Here is a 24273-nt window from a genome sequence, read left to right as displayed (position 1 = left end):
ACAGAGGAGAAAGCCTTGCTTCCCGAGAGAACCCCAATGGAAGGGACCGGAAAGCAAGTGGAGAGCTACAACCGACTCCGCAAAGATCGAAGTCATACACGCACCTACTCACACACATGGATCTACCTGTAGATATATACACTTGAATCCTATTCAAGAGAGAAGCAGCTGTCTCACCCTACTAGCTATGCCCGTCCTTGTTTGTACTTCCTGACTCTAGGAAACGTGCTGAGTCAAGTATCCGCCACCAGCACTTCAAAGGCATTCGCAAGTAGAGGACACTAAAGACCGTGCCATGGGAAACACTCCCTTTCAAATGGGCTGGAGCAAGTGTGAAAGCAAACAGGCCTTGTGACAGTTCAGCTGTATTAGAGATGCACAGCAGCTGACAGAACAAAGCGTGGTCTGGGCCACCCCATGAGAGAAGCGACGCTCCACTGCAGCTACCTGACTGTGCAGTGCCCAGGGCCCTTCAGAAACTGCCTTCACCTCTGACCCTCAGGTGCCACACACCGCACCCTTTCATTTGACACACACTGGACAGCGGCTCTGAAATCACCTGCTGGAAACAGTGTGGCTCATCCTTAAAGCAGGCGATGGTACAGAGGTCAACAAGGCAGATGTGGAAAAACCAGGACTCCAGGGTGAGCCATAGCTTGGCAGGAGGTCTCTAGAACATCTGGCTGAAGGGTGGGTGCGTGTGACAAGGAGTTAGAACCAAGTGCCTAATGCCGACAGGTGGTAGCTGAAGGGAGGGACACAGTGAAACATACATTTTGGTGTGATTTCAATGTCTGCACCCCAGAGAGTGTAATGAGATCTAGTAAGCCGCAAGGACACTCCTAACAGCAACAGCCAGTTATGCGCCCGGCTTCACAAAGAGCAAACTAAAACTGTGGAAGTATCAGGTCCAACACACATTAAGTTCAATATGACTGAAAGGAAGACAAGCAAGGGTGAAATGTGGGTACTTTTTATTCAATAAAAATAAATCTTTATAATTCTTTTTGTAATTTTTGTTTGTTTTTCCAGGCAGGATTTCTTGGTATAACAACCCTGACTGTCCGAGAACTCTCTCTGTAGACCAGGCTGGCCTTGAACTTACAGAGATCCACCTGCCTTGTCTCTTCCCAAGTGCTGGGATTAAAGGCATGCACCATCACCACCCAGCTTCTTTTGTAATATTTTAATGTTAGCTCTTAAAGGCCTCAAAACACAACCTGTACTTAAATGTCTGACAGATACAAAAAAAGGCTCAATTTAGAGGAAATGCTCTTTCTAAATAGTCTACCTTAGAAACTTTTTTATCATGCCAGGAGACCACTTTTACTCAATTTTTCCAGTGAAGGATTTTTTTTCCTTTATGAAGGCATCCATTCTTCTTAAACCTTTACATATAATTCATCAAATGAGCCATTCTATGTAATGGGTGGAAACAGGTAAAAATCCAGCCTGCACACACAATCAAGGATAATCACAGCTCGGAGATTCGCTGTGGAAACACCTAAGTGCACCGGCAGCAGAAGCATCCCCTGCAGCTGGAACGCTCTGCCCTGCAGCCACGCTGCTTCCCACCGGCTGCGGCAGCAGCTCCTCCAAGGTCTTACTTCATACTTTAAGGCACAGCTTTTCTATAATTTTCTCATCAGCAATTTTAAAAGTTCATGAAAATAAGTTTTCTATGTTCCTGAACTGAACCTTACCTGCCTAGAGGTTTGACTTGTCAGTAGCTAGAGGCACCGTGCACTCTCCACAGGTACCCACAGGAAACACTGCCAGGGAGAGATGGACTCTTTGGTTAGCACGAAGGACAGGTCTTCCTTCATTGAGGGCCTATCGCATCCTACATGAGCAAATGGAGTGCTCAAAAATCATCTGGAAGTCTGTTGGGAGCCAGCGGGTTCCAAGGCATTCTCAAAGGACAAAGCAAGCCTTGCTGCGTGACCTTGCCCAGAGGCAGACTTGGCAAGGTCTAGGCTGGGGCTGGGACCAGGTCCCTGAAGGAATCAAGGTTTCAGTTCCTGGGAACTTATCTTTTCCCTCTGAAGAGCGAGGAGTATACATTCCAAGGCTGCTGCTCCTCAGTCTGAGGCACCTGAGCTAGCCTGTGTTCCCCTTGTGCAACATGGCTTCATTAGCTTCTTGCTGATTCAGCTCATCGTATGACAGGCTTTCAGCTGTGTCCCATCTTCTCCCAACAAAAACTGGACAGAAGATGCACTTCTTAATAAACTTGCTTGGCATAAAGACGCAGCTTTGCAAGACTTCCTGAGTCCAACTTTCCTATCACCTTTATTTTCTGAACCCCTTTGTACTTAATATACTGCTCGGGTGTGATACATGCTGCTATATGAACAGTGCCCAGGATTCTACCTGCCGGGGCCTCACTTCCCCTTGCAGCTATCAACATCATTTCACACCCTAACCAAGGTTGTCAGTAGCAGAACAGCCTCACTAAACTTGTCTGCAGGGAGTTTTGTGAGCAAATCCTCATGGTCACTCACCTAGAAACCTCCCTGGCACAGGAGACAAGCCAGCAGCTGCCCACTCAGTGTGAGGCAGTGCCACCTCCCCACTCGTGTCCCCCACAGTCCCACACTGCTCTCCTCTCCTCTCCAATCCCAGAAAACCTTGCATTTAAAGTGATGGAGACGTAGGATCTCACAGGCCAGGCCTTTGGCTGTGAAGGCTCTGCTGGCAATCCTGTGCTCCCACATGACGGAGCATGTTCTAAGCAGCTCAAGAGTGCTGCACTGTGATTCCAACTCGGACCACTTCAAGACACTGTGGTCCAGAGGCACTGCCATCTGCCGGGCTCCAATATTCGGTGAGTTCCAGACAGGATTAATTTGACGGTCATGAACACTGGTGTCTATGAAGAACGCCAGGGTGCTGTGCCAGCAGGACCCACATGTTCTCAGGGGTGCTGAGCACACTAGCCTTATGAAACTAAAGGACCAGCAGCGGTGTCCCACTCATCCAGCATGTGGGTGAGGGAATGAGACTATCTAACTCAACTCTGCAGGGGAAATGTTTTTATTTCCTTCCTAAAACAAATATGAAAACATAAACTTGACATAAGCTGTTTCAGTCAGTTTTTGAATTGTCTATTCGGAGATGTTTTCTAGCAACCAAAGCCACAATGAGGCATTGCCAGTGAGAGAGCCTGGCACCGGCACTGGGCAGCTGTATTTCAGTATGTCAGCCTGACCCAACCACAAAGGTCAGCTGGCCGTCCTGCTTTAAAAAAAGCTTTTCAATATTTTTAAGACAGAACATTCTCTAACCCTCTTCTACCTGACGGGTACATGAGAGAGAAAGAAAACGGCACAGATCAATACTGCTCAATGGGAACAGAACCTCAGTCTGCACTACAGTGTGAACTAGGAATAAATGTACTTAACAAAGACCTTATACCAACCATTGAAACACAAAGCCCTCTAGCCCGATTCTTAGTGGCTGATCCTCTAGTGCAGAATTCCACACGCGGTGACAAACACAGGCTTAGGCTGCTCCAAAAAAGGCCTTGCTTTCAGAGATTCAAGAAATAATTAGGACACGAAGGGGCCAGGTCTGTGAGCTCTCTCATCAACTCTGCTAACTGTGGCAGTCTCTGATCATGAGGCAGCACAAAAGAACGGAAGGTTTGTCTCTAATCTGCACTCCAGAAGAGCATCTTAGCAAAACTCTTACAAGCAGTAAACAGTTCCGTCAGCAAGTTAAGGTTCTCGTCACGGCAACACATCCCCAGACAGCGCCAGCAGCCAGATTAAAGACGACAGAGAGCAGCATCTCCTTACCACTGAGCTAGGAAATGCCTTAATGGACTCCCATGGAGGAAGCAATTTAAAGTATAAACCCGATACACTAGTGTCCCGGTCAGCAGACTTTTCAGACTCCTTGTTAACAGCACAGTTAAAGCATCTTCAGCTGTAGTGACGGCATGCAGGGCTTTGATTTCTTCCTGGATCATGATGTTCATGTTCCACTGAAAACATTATCTGCGGTTTCTTCTCAGAGAACTACTGCTCATGAAAGGGTCATCGTCATCGTCCTGAAATGACACAATTCTCTGTGCATTATAATAAAAATCTACTGGGTCTTGTGTGAGAAGGCATGTATCTATAAAACACAGTGCATACAGTTCTCCCAGCCACAAACCTTAATAAAGACAAACAAGGTACAGGACCCAGGACAGACACTATTCAAGTCATTTCTATTCCCTCTGTGAAGTTTTCTCATGCACATGATTTTGTTCTTACTGTTATGTGTATGTGTATGCACACACATGCACGCTGTGTCCTGTCAGGACAACTTCATGGAGCTGGGTTTCTCCACCCACCCTTTGTGGGCTCCAGGGCTCACACTCAGCTGCCAGGCTTGCACAGCAGCAGCTCCACCCACTGAATGTCTTGCTGGCCTCAATTACACTCATCACCATGTTTGCCTTCTTGGATATTCAACCAAGAAACAAGGAAGTCCCAGGGAAAAGCCCCAAGTCTGAAGGACCGTGGTTCCTGTTTCCTGTCACCCACTTCGTAACAGAGTACACTGCTTTCAGCCCAATGGAGAAAAGAGCTGAGCAAAGCGGTCTTTCTGCTTTTGCAGGAAAAAGTATGAGATATATTTCCAGTGTTCCCAGGCCAATAGGATGTAGGCTACAAGCATGGTAAGAATAAATATAAATATCAAACATTAACTAAGAATTTAATGAGAATGAAAACACCTGGAAAGATGGAGTTGGAAAGATGGCTCAGAGGCTGAGAGTACCGGCTGTTCTTTCAGAGGTACTAAGTTCATTTCTCAGCAACCACATGGTGGCTCAGAACCATCTAGAAAGAGACTTAGTGCCCTCTTCTGTCATGCAGACATACATGCATGCAGAATAGTGCATACATAATAAATAAATCAATCTTTAAAACAAGGAAAAAAAAAGAACTAGCTGGATTTGGCGGCACAGATGTGCCATCCCAGCTGCTAAGGAGGCTGAGGTGGGAGGGTCATATGTTCAAGGCCTGTCTAAGCTACAGAGAGAGTTCGAAGCCTTGGTAACTGTGTGAGGCTCTGTCTCAAGGGAAAGAGAAAAAAAATGCTAGAGTTATAGCTCAGTGGTTGAGAGCTTGCCTAGCATATGCCAGACCCAGGGTTCAAATCCAGTCATAAGGCAAAAACAACTAGCAAGCCTTACATAAAGCCTGATTATATAATCTGATGAAAGATATCAGTAGATGGATTGTTCTTTATAGCCACGTATTCAAAAGATAAGTGTTTATAAATTTGATTCCATTAGGATGTTAGTAAAAGCAAGTGGTTATTTAGTATTAGACTTATGACATTAACAAATCCATGTCTTATGAAGTTCTCTAGTGAGAAACGGATGCCTTGAGGATCACAAATTTAACTGTTTTGCTGATTCACTTTCTCTACTATCAAAGGCAGGCCTTGTTAAAGACACAGAAATGAAAGCTGGCAATGTGCCTCTAGTTCTTCTCCGTAGTAGCAAAAGAATACATATACATTTTCTTTTCTTCTGTGTGTATGTTTTCTTGTGCTCAAATGCATCTGCTCATAAGCCCTGGAGTTCCCGCATCCCCACAGCCCAGGACTGGGACATCAGGTCTCGGGTCCTCGTGCTTGGGCAGCAGGCCATGAGGCCGTCCTCTCACCCTTGGGACACTCACTTCCAACTGCTACCCACGGACAGCAGATGTGTGTCTGCTTCCCTACTGGCAGCAACAAGTCACCACTCAATAGGAAGACTGCACTCACAGCCGAGGTGCAGCAAGCCTAACAAGCAATTGCAAACCCACAGCTGAGACACAAGGAACACGACAGCAGCAGCAGAGCGGATCCTTGGAACACAAAGTCAAGGCACACACATACATCATGGACAAACACTAAGAGCGGTTTGCAACCACACAAAATTAATTGGGAAGTCCATGACACAGGGATGTACAGCAGACACAGTCATAGAAGAGAGAGCACAGTAGTGAATGCCAGGGGCTGGGGACAGAAGTAAGGACACTGGGACGTGTTTAAGGGACACACGGTTTTGCAACAACAACAAAAAAAAATTCTTAAGGTCCGTTTTACAACACAAATCTATTTAATACTACCAAGCTTCATTTAAAATGGCTAAGATGTGATTTTTATGTTATGTGTTCTCACTAAATTATATTAAAAAAAAAAAAAAAACTAAATGAAAGTGAAGAGAGGCTCAACGAAAACATCTTCTACAAAGCCTGCAGAGGTCAGTGGCAGCTGTGTGGGAACGGGAAGGCCAGGGTCTGTGTTTCACAGCTATGCCCCTCTGCATTAAACAACAGACGAACACAGGAGAGGCACGTGCACTTCGTCCCGCCCCTTGTGAGTTAAAGCCGTGAGAGCTGGGTAGAGACCAACACTATCCTTGCTGAGTACCTGTGCCGAGCTAGCATCTGCCCAGGCTATGAAACACGGTGGACGCAGGGAACATTTCACCAGCGTAACCTGAAAAGCCCTACACCAGCATCACCCCACTCTCCAAACACAAACAGCAGAAGCTAAAAGAAAAAACCACCCAGCTCTGATCCATTAATGGGACAAATGAGAGCAGAGAGAACTTTGTGCTTTATAGGTAATTACACTGACGGGCACTTATGATTTCCAGCATGACAGGTCCTGGCTACCACGGCTATCACGGAGTCTAAAAATAGAACCTACAATGCTTAGTGAGTGCCCCCACTTACATCTCTACACGGTTAAGGTAAGAAAACGCCAATGACATGACTATTACCTCATCTGATTCAAAGTCAACCCCCTTGGCAGTCTGGCTCTGGGACATCCGTTTGCTAGATGTTGTGCCCGGCCACCTGAGGAAGAGAGAAACAACAAGTGTGAATGAGAACGTTAGAAAAATGCACTCCTAGTTACGTGTTAAAACCCACAGCAACCGCTGAGTACAAACACCACACGGCTCCCTCCCCTCTGATGTCTATAGTAATTTTCTGTATCTGTGAGCACTAAGGGATGATATACCACATATAAGAACTGTGTGTGTCTGCATCCTACAAGCTCTGTTTCTCTGAGAACAGCACTGTTTCTCTACAGTAAACATTGTCTAATAAAGAAACAAAACCTTAATGGTAAAAAAACCAATTCCTAGGCATGTTACCCCCTTTGCACCTAAATTTCCTCATCTGTCAAATCGGGAAATGTTTATTTCTTAAAGAGCTATACGCTTACCACCAGCCACGGTCTGACATGTCACACCACCCAGGCGCTGACACACATCACTGCTGTGGGACCGGCTCCTCCAGAGCTGCAGTGCGAACACATGTTCCCTTCACAGCCACACCGAGGATCTCGGGACAAGCCCACCGCTCCGCAGAGCATCTCCACCACAGCCCACGACACTTGCTCTTTTCCATAAGCACTCACAATCAAGGGAATGAATCACAACTGTCACACAAAATTATGAACTAATTCACTCATCCTTAATGCAGCTGTAGGTGTTCAATCCCTTCCAGGACAATTTAAGTCACCTAAGTCTGCAGCCTTATCAAAATCTGCAATGTCCCATCAGACCTAATAGAATGTGAAAGCAGTTAAATGTTAAAATACAAAAGAAAAGGGGCTACAGATAATTTTCTTTAAAAAAAAATACACACATGATGTATGTGCACCACACGGATCCTCTTGGAAGTAAAGTTACAAATGACTCAAGAGCGAGCCAGCATGTGGATAAGAGGCTGTTGGCAAGGGCGCCAAGGACACTCAACTGTTGAGCTATCTATCCAGCCCCTTAATCATCTTCTTAAGTAGAAATTTTTATTTATTAATTAAGTTTTAAGTGAACAGTATTTGCCCAAAATGTTAATACATAAAAGAAAACAGTGATTCAAAATAGTTTAATAAATATTCCAAGTGAGTCAATTAGGAACTCCAGAACTGAGTAAGTCTACAGCAGTCACTTAAGTGTGCTAGAGTAAGTTCATGCCAGTCAGGTCTATGTCAGCACATATGTATTCAGAATAGGTCCAGCCACATCAGTAATACAGAGGAAGTCCTGCCAGACACATAACACTCCAGAGTGAGTCCAGTCAAACACACAAGTATTCCAGAGTAATTCCGCAACAGCCAACATGAGCACTAGAAGTCCAGCCAGACACAAAAGTACTCCAGAGGAAGTCCAGACATAGAAGAACTTTAGAGCAGTGGTTCTCAACCTTCCTCCTTTAATATAGCTCCTCATGTTGTGGTGACCTCCAACCAATAAATCTCTCATTGTTACGTCATAACTATAATTTTGTTACTGTTATTAATCATGATGTAAATATCTGATATGAACCCAAAGAGGTTGTGATTCACAGGTTGAGAACCTATACTCTATAGACAGTCTAGCCAGGCATACAAGTACTCTAGAGGAAGTGCAGTCAGAAACATAGTACTCTAGAGGAAGTCCAGTCAGACACAGAAGTACTCTAGAGGAAGTGCAGTCAGACACATAGTACTCTAGAGGAAGTCCAGTCAGACACAGAAGTACTCTAGAGGAAGTCCAGTCAGACACACAGTACTCCAGAGGAAGTCCAGTCAGACACAGAAGTACTCTAGAGGAAGTCCAGTCAGACACATAGTACTCTAGAGGAAGTCCAGTCAGACACATAGTACTCTAGAGGAAGTCCAGTCAGACACACAGTACTCTAGAGCAAGTCCAGTCAGACACATAGTACTCTAGAGGAAGTCCAGTCAGACACAGAAGTACTCTAGAGGAAGTCCAGTCAGACACACAGTACTCCAGAGGAAGTCCAGTCAGACACACAGTACTCTAGAGGAAGTCCAGTCAGACACACAGTACTCCAGAGGAAGTCCAGTCAGACACATAGTACTCTAGAGGAAGTCCAGTCAGACACACAGTACTCTAGAGGAAGTCCAGTCAGACACACAGTACTCTAGAGGAAGTCCAGTCAGACACATAGTACTCTAGAGGAAGTCCAGTCAGACACATAGTACTCTAGAGGAAGTCCAGTCAGACACACAGTACTCTAGAAGAAGTCCAGTCAGACACACAGTACTCTAGAAGAAGTCCAGTCAGACACACAGTACTCTAGAGGAAGTCCAGTCAGACACAGAAGTACTCTAGAGGAAGTCCAGTCAGACACACAGTACTCCAGAGGAAGTCCAGTCAGACACAGAAGTACTCTAGAGGAAGTCCAGTCAGACACACAGTACTCCAGAGGAAGTCCAGTCAGACACACAGTACTCTAGAGGAAGTCCAGTCAGACACATAGTACTCTAGAGGAAGTCCAGTCAGACACATAGTACTCTAGAAGAAGTCCAGTCAGACACAGAAGTACTCTAGAAGAAGTCCAGTCAGACACACAGTACTCTAGAGGAAGTCCAGTCAGACACACAGTACTCTAGAGGAAGTCCAGTCAGACACATAGTACTCTAGAGGAAGTCCAGTCAGACACATAGTACTCTAGAGGAAGTCCAGTCAGACACAGAAGTACTCTAGAGGAAGTCCAGTCAGACACACAGTACTCCAGAGGAAGTCCAGTCAGACACACAGTACTCTAGAGGAAGTCCAGTCAGACACACAGTACTCCAGAGGAAGTCCAGTCAGACACACAGTACTCTAGAGGAAGTCCAGTCAGACACAGAAGTACTCTAGAGGAAGTCCAGTCAGACACATAGTACTCTAGAGGAAGTCCAGTCAGACACACAGTACTCTAGAGGAAGTCCAGTCAGACACAGAAGTACTCTAGAGGAAGTCCAGTCAGACACAGAATTACTCTAGAGGAAGTTCAGTCAGACACACAGTACTCTAGAGGAAGTCCAGTCAGACACAGAAGTACTCTAGAGGAAGTCCAGTCAGACACAGAAGTACTCTAGAGGAAGTCCAGTCAGACACACAGTACTCTAGAGGAAGACCAGTCAGACACACAGTACTCTAGAGGAAGTCCAGTCAGACACATAGTACTCTAGAGGAAGTCCAGTCAGACACATAGTACTCTAGAGGAAGTCCAGTCAGACACATAGTACTCTAGAGGAAGTCCAGTCAGACACACAGTACTCTAGAGGAAGTCCAGTCAGACACACAGTACTCTAGAGGAAGTCCAGTCAGACACACAGTACTCTAGAAGAAGTCCAGTCAGACACAGAAGTACTCTAGAGGAAGTCCAGTCAGACACACAGTACTCCAGAGGAAGTCCAGTCAGACACATAGTACTCTAGAGGAGGTCCAGTCAGACACATAGTACTCTAGAGGAAGTCCAGTCAGACACACAGTACTCTAGAGGAAGTCCAGTCAGACACATAGTACTCTAGAGGAAGTCCAGTCAGACACATAGTACTCTAGAGGAAGTCCAGTCAGACACATAGTACTCTAGAGGAAGTCCAGTCAGACACACAGTACTCTAGAGGAAGTCCAGTCAGACACACAGTACTCTAGAGGAAGTCCAGTCAGACACACAGTACTCTAGAAGAAGTCCAGTCAGACACAGAAGTACTCTAGAGGAAGTCCAGTCAGACACACAGTACTCCAGAGGAAGTCCAGTCAGACACATAGTACTCTAGAGGAGGTCCAGTCAGACACATAGTACTCTAGAGGAAGTCCAGTCAGACACATAGTACTCTAGAAGAAGTCCAGTCAGACACACAGTACTCTAGAAGAAGTCCAGTCAGACACACAGTACTCTAGAGGAAGTCCAGTCAGACACACAGTACTCTAGAGGAAGTCCAGTCAGACACAGAAGTACTCTAGAGGAAGTCCAGTCAGACACACAGTACTCCAGAGGAAGTCTAGTCAGACACACAGTACTCTAGAGGAAGTCCAGTCAGACACACAGTACTCTAGAGGAAATCCAGTCAGACACATAGTACTCTAGAGGAAGTCCAGTCAGACACACAGTACTCCAGAGGAAGTCCAGTCAGACACACAGTACTCTAGAGGAAATCCAGTCAGACACACAGTACTCCAGAGGAAGTCCAGTCAGACACATAGTACTCTAGAGGAGGTCCAGTCAGACACACAGTACTCTAGAGGAAGTCCAGTCAGACACAGAAGTACTCTAGAGGAAGTCCAGTCAGACACAGAAGTACTCTAGAAGAAGTCCAGTCAGACACACAGTACTCTAGAGGAAGTCCAGTCAGACACACAGTACTCTAGAGGAAGTCCAGTCAGACACATAGTACTCTAGAGGAAGTCCAGTCAGACACACAGTACTCTAGAGGAAGTCCAGTCAGACACAGAAGTACTCTAGAGGAAGTCCAGTCAGACACACAGTACTCCAGAGGAAGTCCAGTCAGACACACAGTACTCTAGAGGAAGTCCAGTCAGACACAGAAGTACTCTAGAGGAAGTCCAGTCAGACACACAGTACTCTAGAGGAAGTCCAGTCAGACACATAGTACTCTAGAGGAAGTCCAGTCAGACACAGAAGTACTCTAGAAGAAGTCCAGTCAGACACACAGTACTCTAGAGGAAGTCCAGTCAGACACAGAAGTACTCTAGAAGAAGTCCAGTCAGACACACAGTACTCTAGAGGAAGTCCAGTCAGACACACAGTACTCTAGAGGAAGTCCAGTCAGACACACAGTACTCTAGAAGAAGTCCAGTCAGACACACAGTACTCTAGAGGAAGTCCAGTCAGACACACAGTACTCTAGAGGAAGTCCAGTCAGACACACAGTACTCTAGAGGAAGTCCAGTCAGACACACAGTACTCCAGAGGAAGTCCAGTCAGACACATAGTACTCTAGAGGAGGTCCAGTCAGACACACAGTACTCTAGAGGAAGTCCAGTCAGACACATAGTACTCTAGAGGAAGTCCAGTCAGACACAGAAGTACTCTAGAAGAAGTCCAGTCAGACACACAGTACTCTAGAGGAAGTCCAGTCAGACACACAGTACTCTAGAGGAAGTCCAGTCAGACACATAGTACTCTAGAGGAAGTCCAGTCAGACACACAGTACTCTAGAGGAAGTCCAGTCAGACACAGAAGTACTCTAGAGGAAGTCCAGTCAGACACACAGTACTCCAGAGGAAGTCCAGTCAGACACATAGTACTCTAGAGGAGGTCCAGTCAGACACACAGTACTCTAGAGGAAGTCCAGTCAGACACAGAAGTACTCTAGAGGAAGTCCAGTCAGACACAGAAGTACTCTAGAAGAAGTCCAGTCAGACACACAGTACTCCAGAGGAAGTCCAGTCAGACACACAGTACTCTAGAGGAAGTCCAGTCAGACACATAGTACTCTAGAGGAAGTCCAGTCAGACACACAGTACTCTAGAGGAAGTCCAGTCAGACACAGAAGTACTCTAGAGGAAGTCCAGTCAGACACACAGTACTCCAGAGGAAGTCCAGTCAGACACACAGTACTCTAGAGGAAGTCCAGTCAGACACAGAAGTACTCTAGAGGAAGTCCAGTCAGACACACAGTACTCTAGAGGAAGTCCAGTCAGACACAGAAGTACTCTAGAGGAAGTCCAGTCAGACACAGAAGTACTCTAGAGGAAGTCCAGTCAGACACATAGTACTCTAGAAGAAGTCCAGTCAGACACAGAAGTACTCTAGAGGAAGTCCAGTCAGACACAGAAGTACTCTAGAGGAAGTCCAGTCAGACACAGAAGTACTCTAGAAGAAGTCCAGTCAGACACACAGTACTCTAGAGGAAGTCCAGTCAGACACAGAAGTACTCTAGAGGAAGTCCAGTCAGACACAGAAGTACTCTAGAGGAAGTCCAGTCAGACACATAGTACTCTAGAGGAAGTCCAGTCAGACACAGAAGTACTCTAGAAGAAGTCCAGTCAGACACACAGTACTCTAGAGGAAGTCCAGTCAGACACAGAAGTACTCTAGAGGAAGTCCAGTCAGACACAGAAGTACTCTAGAGGAAGTCCAGTCAGACACATAGTACTCTAGAGGAAGTCCAGTCAGACACAGAAGTACTCTAGAAGAAGTCCAGTCAGACACACAGTACTCTAGAGGAAGTCCAGTCAGACACACAGTAGTCTAGAGGAAGTCCAGTCAGACACAGAAGTACTCCAAAGTTCCTACTACCGTCTTCACGTGTTTGGCACAGCCCTGTGTACAGAAATCACAGAAAAATTTATATACTGAAAAACAAAGCCAAAATCTAGAATTAACAAAAGCATTCTCTATTACCGAGGAGACAATCTTTCAAGAAGAAAAGAGCTGGGTAATACAGACAAGGGGACATGAATCACAGGCTGTTTTTCAGAAGAAATATAGCAATGCTGAATCATTCTATTTTTCATTTCTACATACTTTGCTAGATGGAAAGAATTCTATTCATCCTCTCTGGCATAGATAGATGATTTGCTATAGAACTCTGGATCATTGTTGCTTTGGTTTTTGAAGGAGGTAGGTCCTAGGCTTACCTTTGATCAGCCTTGGAACTAGTAGGAAAAATGTCATCTTCATCAGACTCATCCACCTCAATAGTCTACAGAAGGGAGGAAACAAAGCAACAGGTTCATCCCAACATCTGAATTAAGTAACGGAATATGAAGACACACATGAAGATATGTGTATAGGCAAACTACATAAATGCTCACAATTACCACAAACTCAGCCATGTGTGCGGCTCAGCGGTAGAAGTCTAGCCATGGGGTCTGATCTCCAGCCCTGGGAGAAAAAGATAAGCCCAGGCTGACTTCCACCAAGATCCCTCTCCCTTCACAAAAGGTATTCACTGTTCCAAGCCCACTCTCTTCTGGCAGTTCCCGAGTCAGGGCCCCTAAAGGACACAGGATGCTGAATGACAAACACAAGCGCTCATGCACCCCTGCCCAGCAGCCTTCTTCCTAGGTTCTGAAAACTGAACCTTCTGTGTTTCAGCTTCAAGCTTTTCCTAAGTAGCCCAGCCTAGTTTCAAACTTGCAATCTTCTGGTTTCTGCCCGTTGAGTGCCAAGATTACTGATTTGTCCTACCAAGTCCTCCTCTCAGCTCCACCCTTAAATAAGGCATCAGATCAGGAAGTAGCACGTAGGTAGGTATTGAGTGCTAAGAGCCAACAAAGTTGTACGTCATCCTATCATGTTCTGTGTTTTGTGTTATTGTGACACTTGTAAGGCATGTGCTATGCTTTCCCCTAACTAAAGTCAGATGAGGAGGGAGCCAAGTCCACACTCCAGAGGAGCAGCATGCAGTGTCAGAGCTCTGCTACACTCCGTGCAATGCACAGGAAGTGCCTTCAGCAAGCACAACTGCCTGCATAGGAAGAAGAGTCCTTGCCTGGGTCGTAGGATACATGGACTCTGACAGTGAGACAGCCATCAGACCCATTCTGAATTCTCTTCCAGAATCCCAGGGGGCAGCAAGGCCATGTTAAATGTGTAACAGGACACAAGGATCCCAACACTTCGGTCTTTAGCCCACACCGCTATGAAAAGAGCATCTCCACACCAGGAACACACCTCTGTGTCAGGGTTTAAAAGTCAGGCCTTTCACTGCTGCCTTGAAAATGCTAGCATACCACAGAACTAATGAACTTCCAATAATGTGAACCACTGGGCTTTGTTGTTGGCTCTAAAGAGCCTAAATAATAATCATTCTCTCCCCAGAGTTGACTTTCACACTTTGTTCCCATTAGGAAGTCCATAACTCAGAAACAGATTATTAAAATCAAATCTCTAGCAGTTTTCTTACCTCTGAGTAATTCTTAGTGGCAATGTTTCTGGAAGGCTGCTGTCGAGTAGATTTGAAAGCTAGCATAAAAAAGATGAAATGCTTGTTACATAGTTCTTAACTAACTCAAGAGCTCTACTCACTTTTCAGCTGGAGGACTTTAAAGCCCTATCTAATAAAACCTGGAATGATCGATTAGAAAACCATTTCTACATTCTGGAATATACACTTGAAGCACCCAGAGCCCACCTATTCATCTCCCATTTCCCCACCATGTTCTAATACAGGAACAAACAGAATGCCCCCACATGCTTGCATTAGGAATGCTTTATAAGCATATCTGGACGCTGAAGTCTTATCCCTCAGTCAAGTGACCTACACCAGCCCTCCCGCCCTGCCAGCCTCACAGCTGTGCAGGTTCCAGAGGCCTCACAAGCTCTCACTCCTCCCCTGTGGCTACACTGGGCACATGAGAACACACCAGAGGGGAATTCTACAAATCATGTATCTTTGACACACTCATAAAAACTTTTCTTATACCCTTACATTTTGCTTTATAGAAACCTGAGGTCTGGCTAATCTGTCTCCTTGTCACGTGACATAGAAACACTAGTCCAGCACCTGGCTGAGGTTTGTTGTCTCCTCAGCACTGTCACGTGCTAACACCAACCATAGTTTCTTCAAGACAACCTCCACTCTAAGAGGGCAAAGGCAGACATTAAAAAGCCAAGGATTCCTTCGAGCGGGGCCTTTCTACGGAGCCCAACATTATTACTGCTCAAGCTTCCCACCTCAGATTCCTGTCGGATCCTGTGCTGTCTGAGAGGAAGGTGAAAGGCAGACACCCAGGTTCCATCTGCTCTCTCATTCATACACCCCCCACCCTACTTTCTAAAATGGAAAAACAGGGCAATGAACAGAAAGTCGGCGAGCACAGTGATTTCAGAGAATGCTCTGTCGGTACTTACTAACAGTCCCCAAATCCTGAGGTCCTGGAAATCAAAAAATCTTTCTTTGGATTCCTAGTGGACAGCAAAATGACCACGGAATGCTTATGATGCCAGGTAGCGTTTATCAGAAGACTCACTGCTTTGTAATGAAGGCCATGTGCTTTGGTAATTCAGGGGTCTGGTTTGGGAGCTGGGCCCATTCTGACTAGCTAGCTAGCAACCACTGCCAAGTTACTTGGCTTATCCAAGTCTTAATTTCCTCACCTGGAAAACAGTGCCAATATTTCATGCAGAAAACTGCTTAAAGGATAAAAAGTGCTTATGCAAATTGCTTTGGCAAGTGCCTGCAGGAGGCAGCACCCATCCACAGAGCTCTTTAGCATGAAAATGAGTGGCTCACGGCAGTAAATCACACAGAAAGGCAGTGGCCGTCCTCTGCTGACTAACTTCAGTGGAGAAACATCTTGCTGTCAATTCTTATTTATAGCATGTAATCTTTTCCCAACAGTAAACAATCTTGTGTTCTATAGAGCTCACCTAATTTCACCTGCCCACTGCGCTGCCTAGCGTGGACATCTAGAAGTACAATTTCAATGATGTATCTTCCTGGGTGCTGACAGTCAGTACCTCCAGGTAAAAAGACCACATGCATATATGTATGTAACAATCAATGAAAAAAGAATTTGAAAGAACATGAAGAGGTATAGGGGAGGGTTTGGAGAGAGGAAAGGAAATGATAAAATTATATTCTAACAAAAAATAAAAGAACTGAAAAGACCATGAGAGATAAAAATATGAAGGGGGAAAAAACCCTCACCAACTTAATGCAATAAAAACGCCCTGTGTATCTATGCTAAAATATCAGTCATGTCTAGAGAACAAAGGAGACTGATGGGAAAGAGGAGGTGACAAGGGGGTGGAGGATGGGGATGTGCTGATCACCCAGACAGGAGTTCCAGAGCACAGCAGAGTATCTGAGATGACAGCTAAAGCTTTTCTAGACACAATGAAACACCTCTATGAGCTCAGAGAATACTAAACAGGATAGAGAAGAACACCACATTTAGATTTCATCTGGCAAAACTGCACAAGACCAGAGACAGCATGCTGAAGGAAGAGGACACTTTAGCTTAACTAATGGCTGACACCCTAACAACAGCGGAAGCAGCAAGAGTCTCTAGTTAATTAAGCTGAACACACACACTCAAACACTCTTTGTATGTCCCTGTTTCGTTTTTTATAATAGTAACAATATTTTGTAAGAGTCTACTGATGCAGCCGGCATTGGGATCTAATTGTTTTATCAGCCAGATTTATTACCACAGCTTAGTCCCTCATGTACACTGAGGAAGGTCCCAGCCATTCCATTAGGTAGCTAATTTCTGCCACATGCTTCTCTCATCCTGGCCCACCCTCGCTGCCCTCATTTCTCTGTATCTGGGAATCTCTCTGTCAGAAGATAAGTTATACTGCAGAAGTTAGCAATTCCTTAAAAAAGTTAGGAAGCGCCAGTAACTCTGATGTATGGAAAGATTTCTCAGTTTTTCGTTTTGTTTTCTCAGTAGTTTGGAGATCTATAGGGTTTGGCACATGCCAGGCCACAGCTCTTCTGCAAAGCTGCGTCTGTAGCCCTAAGAAACATCTCTGCGGAGTAATTTACTGACTGCAGGGAATGCAATACAAGTGAGAGTTTCTAGTGAGGCACCTCTCGCCTTTCCGGGCTGGGACTCAAATGTGTCCCTACTGTCTGTACTCACCGTCTAGAATGGACATATTCCTAGTCGTTGAGCATCTGCCTCGCATAGCCATCTCCAGCCCAGTGTCTGCAAGCAGAATCACAAGGTCAGTAACAGTCCCTTGGCAGCTAAGTGAGTACATGCAGGAAGAAAAGTTCAGTAAACCACACAAAAAGCCAGCAGTGTAGGGGAAAGAGACCTAGAGACTAAGGATCAGATTTCAGACTATGCTCGGTCACACTGGTTCTCCATTACAGCTTGAGGACACACACTCTAAAAGTAAAAATGATAAAATAATAATAATAATAATAATAATAATAATAATAATAATAATGAACAGATTCTTCAGAGCTCTTTCTGCTTGTTTTGGAGATGGGTCTCTCTGTGTAGCCCTAGCTGTCCTGGAACTCACTCTGTAGACCAGGCTGACCTCAAACTCACAGAGATCCACCTGCCTCTGCCTCCCAAACACTAGGATTAAAGGTATGCGCCACCACACCCAGCTCTTCAGAGCTTTTATATGATGCCACAACTTATGTTACCAGCTCATGTTCTCACAGATAAAATATTTTTTAAAAATTTCTTTTATATTTATGTATTTATATATATGAATGTGCTTATGTAAGTTTGTGTACGCAGGATCCTGCAGAGCAGAAGAGGGCATAGGATCCCCTGGAATTGCAGTTACAGACAGTTGTGAGCTGCCATACAGATGTTGGGAACTGAACCTAGGTCATCTAGAAAAGCAGCCAGTGCTCTTAGTCCCTGAGCCATCTCTTCAGTGCTGTCCTTATTCCATAAGGACAACTAAGAACTGGTTCTAGTGGCAGCTTTATGGGCCACACCAGAAGTGCCTGAGTAGCCATGTTCTGTCACCTGGCCCATCCCAGAGCAACAGCGCCAGCAACGGCAGCTCAGCTGCGACTGCCCTTACACATAAGGGGTTGAGAGCAGCCTCCACTTTCAAACAAGCTCATGGAGACTATGAGCATGTAAGCATTGTGTCTTCTGATGGCCTCAATATTTTTATGTATCTTCATGATCTGGAGCTGAGATTTTCCTTCCTTCATTCACATCTGTGAGCGAATACACACAGAAAAGTGCATGGTAAGTTGTGAGTCACAGCTTACAAACAACTGAAACCCTGCGTCCATGTGGCAGTCACCATTCACCTGAGTCAAGGGTGCATGTCACAGCTACCTATGACACATCACAAAAAGAAGTCAGCAAAGAATTGTTTTAGAAACAAAAGCTCCTAATTCAATTCAGACCAAAGGACACAAATTGCAACTTTTCTGCTAGCTTTGCAAATCTCAAGTGTTGAGAGGCAAGGATGAGTGCTGACCTCGGCCCCTCTGAGACCTTCCTCTGGGCGCGGTGCTCTGCCCTCTGCCTCCTCTGCGCCCACGGCCTCGGCCCCGGCCTCTGCTGGGCACTGCTGACAGGCTGTCATCCGAGTCATTTGCTGTCGTCTGTTCCATTATATCGAAACTCGGGTCATCGGCGCTGAAGGCTGAGGCGGAGTTCTCTGACTGCGATCTGAGGGCCCGGGCCCTGCTCATGGCCTGTGCAGCGGGGACAGCACATCAGTAGATGCAGCATCCTACCCCCCACTCGTGCAGTCACATGGACATTCACCAACCCACTCATACTGTATGCCGGACAAGTGTAAAGGGGCCGGTCTAACAGTCAAGTTCCTAAACTACAACCTGCAGGAGACCTAGTACAAGGGTCACCAAGAAACTCAGTTTTGTGGTCAGCACTTTCAGAACCAGCAGTGCTGAAGATTGCTCCTTACCCTACACAATGTTTATAAAAAAGACAGACACGAGCTTCTTTTTTACAAAGAGCTCAGAAGAAGAGAGGGAGGAGGAGGAAGAGGAGGAGGAGGAGGAGGAGGAGGAGGAGGAGGAGGAAGAAGAAGAAGAAGAAGAAGAAGAAGAAGAAGAAGAAGAAGAAGAAGAAGAAGAAGAAGAAGAAGAAGAAGAAACTTTCAAAATAGCTCTTATCTCTGAGCAATGAAATTTTAGGGTTCATTTATTTTCTTTCTTATTTTTGAGTAACATTTTCCCTACAATAATACCTTTATACTCAGAAAAACATGAATAAGTAACCTTATAAATTGTTACAAAAAGGCTTCTAAGAAAGAATTAACATCTTAGAACCAAGAATACACACTTTCTTCATTTTGTAAGAATTATTTAGAAAAGACAAATTTGAGATTTAACCAAACATTCTACCTCTAAAATAAACAGATTTTTCATTAATGATAGAATGAAAGCAAGCTATGCTCAAGTATCTTCACTGGATCAGACAAAAATGGAAGAAAGGGAACAACCCCAAACAGGTTTTTAATAAAGTAGCAAATAATTCACACTCACGAACACTGCCTCTGAGGAGTGGTTAGAAATACAGGCATCTACAGGCGGCTAGAAACTGCAAGTGCAGAGATTCAGCTCCCACAATTGCAACAAACTGACTATCTTACCCAAAAAACAACATATGAGCCTAAGAGTAGCAGACCAGAGGATTCTTGTTCTCCAATAGGACACCACAGGCAAGGAGAGGAAGGACTATTTAAGGCAGAAGCAGGCAGAGTAAGAGTGGGTGGTGGGTGAAGCTGCAAGATATGGGGTAGAAAGGAAATAGGTTAATTCAGTTTCCAAAAAGTTAGGAAAGGACTCAGGAGATGGCTCAGAGTTAAAGTGCCTGCCTCACAAACATTAGCATCTGAGTTGAAGCCCCAACAACCATGCAAAGGCCATGCAGTGATCCACACTTAAGAGTCCAGCACTGGGAAGGCCAAGAAGGGACGATCACTAGGGACTCAAGGTCAGCCCAGACTAGGGACTCAAGGTGAGCTCCAGGCCAGCAAGTGGTGCAGTCTTGAGGGGGGCGGGGATGGGAGGGAGTGGCTAGGGAGATGACTTGCTTGGTAAAGTATACAGCACGAAGAGCTGAGTTTGGTCTCCAGAACCCACACAAAAAGCTGGGTGCCACTGCAGGTGTCTAGTATCACAGTACTGGGGAAAAGGCAGACAATCTTGGGAGCTTGCTAGCCCAGCAATCAGTGCAATCAGTGAGCTCGAGGTTCAGGAAGAGACCCTATCTCAAAACATCAGGCAGAGACTCATAAAGAACACTCTATGCTGAGCCCTGGCTTCCACATGCAGCACCGAGAAAAGACATCCACGACTGTCCTCTACACACGCCCACAGCTGCACACACAACGCCAAGATAAAGAGGTGACTCGTGATGCAAGTCTTGGAAACAACCTAAGAGACCAAGAAAAGACAAATGGTGTCAACAGTCTAATTATCCAAAAAAGTTTTGAGCAAATTATTTCCATCCAGAAGCTGGAAAGATGGCTCAGAGGTTAAGTGTGCTAGCTGTTGTTGAGGACCTGGGTTAGGTTCTCAGCACCCACAAGGTAATTCCCAACTGTCATTAGCTCCATTTTCAGGTAACAAAACTCCCTCTTGTGGCTTACCTGGATACCAGACAAGACTGTGAGTCACAGACATATATGCAGGCCAAACTCCCATACACAAAGTTAAAAAGGCAAACAAAATACCACCATCCAGACACCAAGAAAGTTTAACAGGTGAGCCAGTCAAATTTCCAAACAACACTATAGTGATGTTTTATTTATGCTTCAACAAATAAACTTGCCTAAAGATTAGAAGGGCAAAGCTAACCCACTAGAGGTCAGGCAGTAGGGGCACACACCTTTAATTTGGGAGACAGAGGCAGGTGGCACTCTGTGAGTTCAAGGCCACCCTAGGCTACACAAGATCAATGCTAAAATAAATCCAGATGGTGGTGGCTGACAGACACCTAGTTAATCCTAGTACTGGGGAGTCACACCTTTAATCCCAGCACTAGATGGAATATAAAACGGGAGGAGAGGTTCAGGCTGCTTAGTCTGCTAAGTCTGTGGTTGTAGAGGCAAGACTTCTCTTGGCTGCTTTGCTTTTCTGGTTTTCGGGGTTGAACCCCAATATCTGACTCTGGATTTTTATTATTTATGCTACAGAACAGAACTCATTGGTATTTTAGCACTGCTGAAGCACAGAACAAGTGCCCAGTTCTCCCAAAGCCAGCCCAACAGGATGCAGACACAGCACTGAACACATAAAGGGAAAACAGCAGAGTCCAGGAATACCTGCGAGACCGGCCATATAGCTGCAGGATTCGCAGAGCGACAGGAGGACTGCTGGCGTGGGCACACGAGCACAGCTCACATGGACAGAGGGCAAAGAGGAGCCACATTCTCCTCCCTAGATGCCAAGAGGCTTTAACTTTCCACTAGTGCTGATTTAAGCCAACAGTCTTCAGAACAGGTGAATATTCATTCTACATGTCAAAAAATACTAAGTACGAAGGGGAAGGAGAGAGGAAGAAGAGAGAGGAGAGAAAAGGAGAGAGGAGAGGGAGTTACCCTCCACCCCACTATAAGCAGGTGCTCCATATGAATACTCTAAAAACATTAAAAAACTGCTCACTGGGGATTTAGGTCAGTGGTATAGCACTTGTCTAGCATGTGTGAGGACCCAGGTTCAATACTCAGCTCCAGGAAAGGGGGTGGGGAATGCTCACTGTTAAGAAAGGAAGCATGAATCAAACACAGTATCAAGAAAGAAGGCCTTGCCCCTGAGATGCGCAAATATCAAATCTATAGTAAGACAACATGAGAGGGCCCCAGGGAACATACACTCAAGGATATCAGTGATTAGAAGGCAAGCTAGTACCACACCTCTAAAGTAGCAGCGATGGCCAACAGCATCTAAAACCCTGAAGTCTGACTGTGATGCTTATTTTTGAGTGACCACCTATCTTTTCCAAATTTTCTTTCTTTTTCTAAATACCATCTTTATTTTCATTTTCTTAAATATTATAGTCAGTGTTCTAGTTTATCATTTCTGTGAACAGCTTGGAATTTACTGACTTTAGGATTTATTTTTCATCTCAAACTAAAACTCTACCCATTTTGTACCCTCAAGTCCCTGGGGTCCCCTGTTCTGCTCTATTCCTGACTAAATAGCACATACGGCACACAGATGAAATACTACATTGTCCATTTGAATTGGCTCTTTCCCTCTCAGTGTGCATTCAGACCTCATGCATATTGAACATGTGTTAGACCGTCATGATACGCTAATGTTCCTTTGAAGGAGGATATATATCCATGGGCTATTGATAGACACCTGGCTGTGTCTAACTTGGCTACTGTCAATCATACTCTAAAAGCACTGGCATATGAGCATCCACTTGATATTCTACTTCCGATCCCTTGGCTGTATACTTAAGCTGGAGTGTATGAGGACTGGACAGTAATCCTGAGTCTCCTCTCTCTCAGGAGAGGTCACACTGCTCTCTTCCCCAGGGGCACCAGGTCCTCAGGTCCTCCTACCAGGAGGTACTGGGTTCCAAGCTTTTCACACAGGTGCCAACACTCACACCTGTTCTTTCCTGTACGTAACCCCATTCTCTGTCCCTGGGTTTTATTCTTGCTTCTCAAATGTGTGTGCCATGGTTCTGCATCATGAATACTTGGAATCCTAAGCGCTGATGGAGCACTTGAAAACCTTTAAAAAGATGTATCCAAGGCTTTTATCCATTTTTAAGTTGCTGTTATTGTTGAATTTTTAGAAGCCTTTTTAATGCAATGTAGACACCAACTCCTTGAATGTAAATTCATAAGTATTTCCTCCCACCGTGAATTCTCTGTTCACTCTGGGGGCTCAGCATCATGTTTGGAAAGGGTGTACCCATCCCGTCTAAATTCAGACAGGACCTAAGATTTTATAAGCCAGAGAATCAAGGACTGTGTGCAGACTAAGAATGGCCTTATATTTTTAAAGGATTACAGCGTGTAGGATGGAGATCATGGCAGCCTTAAACCTGATCTTTACTGGTCCTGGCCATGGATTTCCAAGTCAGCTTGTGCCTACAGAAATACCTGAGTTTTCCCCTCGTGAACAAGAAGCTCTACAGGATGTATTTTTTTCCCTCTAAATGAAAGAACTTCCATTTGTCTGTTAAAATAACTGAAGCATGGTACTAGAATTCATATTCTGAGCTCAGAGATTCTGACAAAGCTGTGAATTACATCTTGGGAAAGTGTCAACTTTATTACTCAAGTCCTAAGTAGGATGCTGAGGCTGAAAACCCTGTCAGAACCCTACAGAATTCTGGAAGTGCTTACTGCTATGTTTAATATGCTTTTCAGATTTCACCCACAAAGTCACACATATCGACAGTATGGTCATTGTATCATGAGGTCAGGCCCTCGTGAACTGATTAATCTACTCCTGGGATTGATGGGTTCCTAGATTACACAGGAAGTGGCTGTTAGGAAAGAAAGCCAGCACACTAACTGCCTGTGCCGTGCCATCTGACACAGAGCACTACAGGAACACTCTCATTACATGCTGGTTCCATGTTCTCCAGCCTGCCCAGCTTCCGGTACAATGAGCTCAAAATTTCTATTCTTTTTAAACTATCTGGTCTCAGACATTTTGATACAGTAACTGGAAACAGAATAAAAAGCCCAGGAAATCTTGTTACCTGTAAATGTTGTAAAAACATAGCCAAGTTTTAAGTTTATTCCTCTGAAGGACTCCCATTTGACGCATTACATTCCCATATAAAGATTCACAATCCCTTTTATTTACTGATTTTTGATGGTGACAGGGATGAATCCCACACCCTAACACGTGTTAGGCAGGCACTCAACCACCGACCTATGCTGTCAGCCTCAGCTCTTATAAGAAATTAAGGTTAGTGGCTTCAATCCCAAAGGACTCAATGTAAAAAGTATTCTTATTATATGTTCAGTTAAAAGGGCTAATCAAAATTAATCAGTTGATCAAAGAACTTTTCTAAGAATCTTTCTAGCACGGTCTTTTCTATTTTAAAAGCACCTTGTAAGATGAACGTTGGGATCTGTG

The 24273-nt window shown here is 45.0% G+C and overlaps 1 protein-coding gene across 3 annotated transcripts in view; it reads right to left on the bottom strand.

The window, feature by feature from the left end:
* The window catches only part of Mre11 (MRE11 homolog, double strand break repair nuclease), a 70587-nt gene that overhangs the window by 15392 nt on the left and 30922 nt on the right, over positions 1-24273 (bottom strand). Inside the window, exons 15-20 of one of the 3 annotated variants that reach the window (XR_009057019.1) lie at positions 18666-18885; positions 17342-17407; positions 14656-14714; positions 13385-13449; positions 6776-6851; positions 1704-4054 (exon numbers count right to left, since the gene is read on the bottom strand). Coding sequence is in view for 2 of the 3 variants with exons in the window: in XM_057768204.1 (XP_057624187.1) it covers positions 3998-4054; positions 6776-6851; positions 13385-13449; positions 14656-14714; positions 17342-17407; positions 18666-18885 (543 nt within the window). In the remaining variant the exon portion in view is untranslated. Of the gene's footprint in view, positions 1-977; positions 4055-6775; positions 6852-13384; positions 13450-14655; positions 14715-17341; positions 17408-18665; positions 18886-24273 lie in introns of those variants that run through there. The other 2 variants (XM_057768204.1, XM_057768203.1) reach the window with 2 other exon arrangements.

This window comes from Chionomys nivalis, chromosome 4 (assembly GCF_950005125.1).
Source record: "Chionomys nivalis chromosome 4, mChiNiv1.1, whole genome shotgun sequence".
Taxonomy (NCBI): Eukaryota; Metazoa; Chordata; class Mammalia; order Rodentia; family Cricetidae; genus Chionomys; species Chionomys nivalis.
Note: the sequence above shows the minus strand (reverse complement) of the source record. Positions and strands in the feature narration are given on the sequence as shown.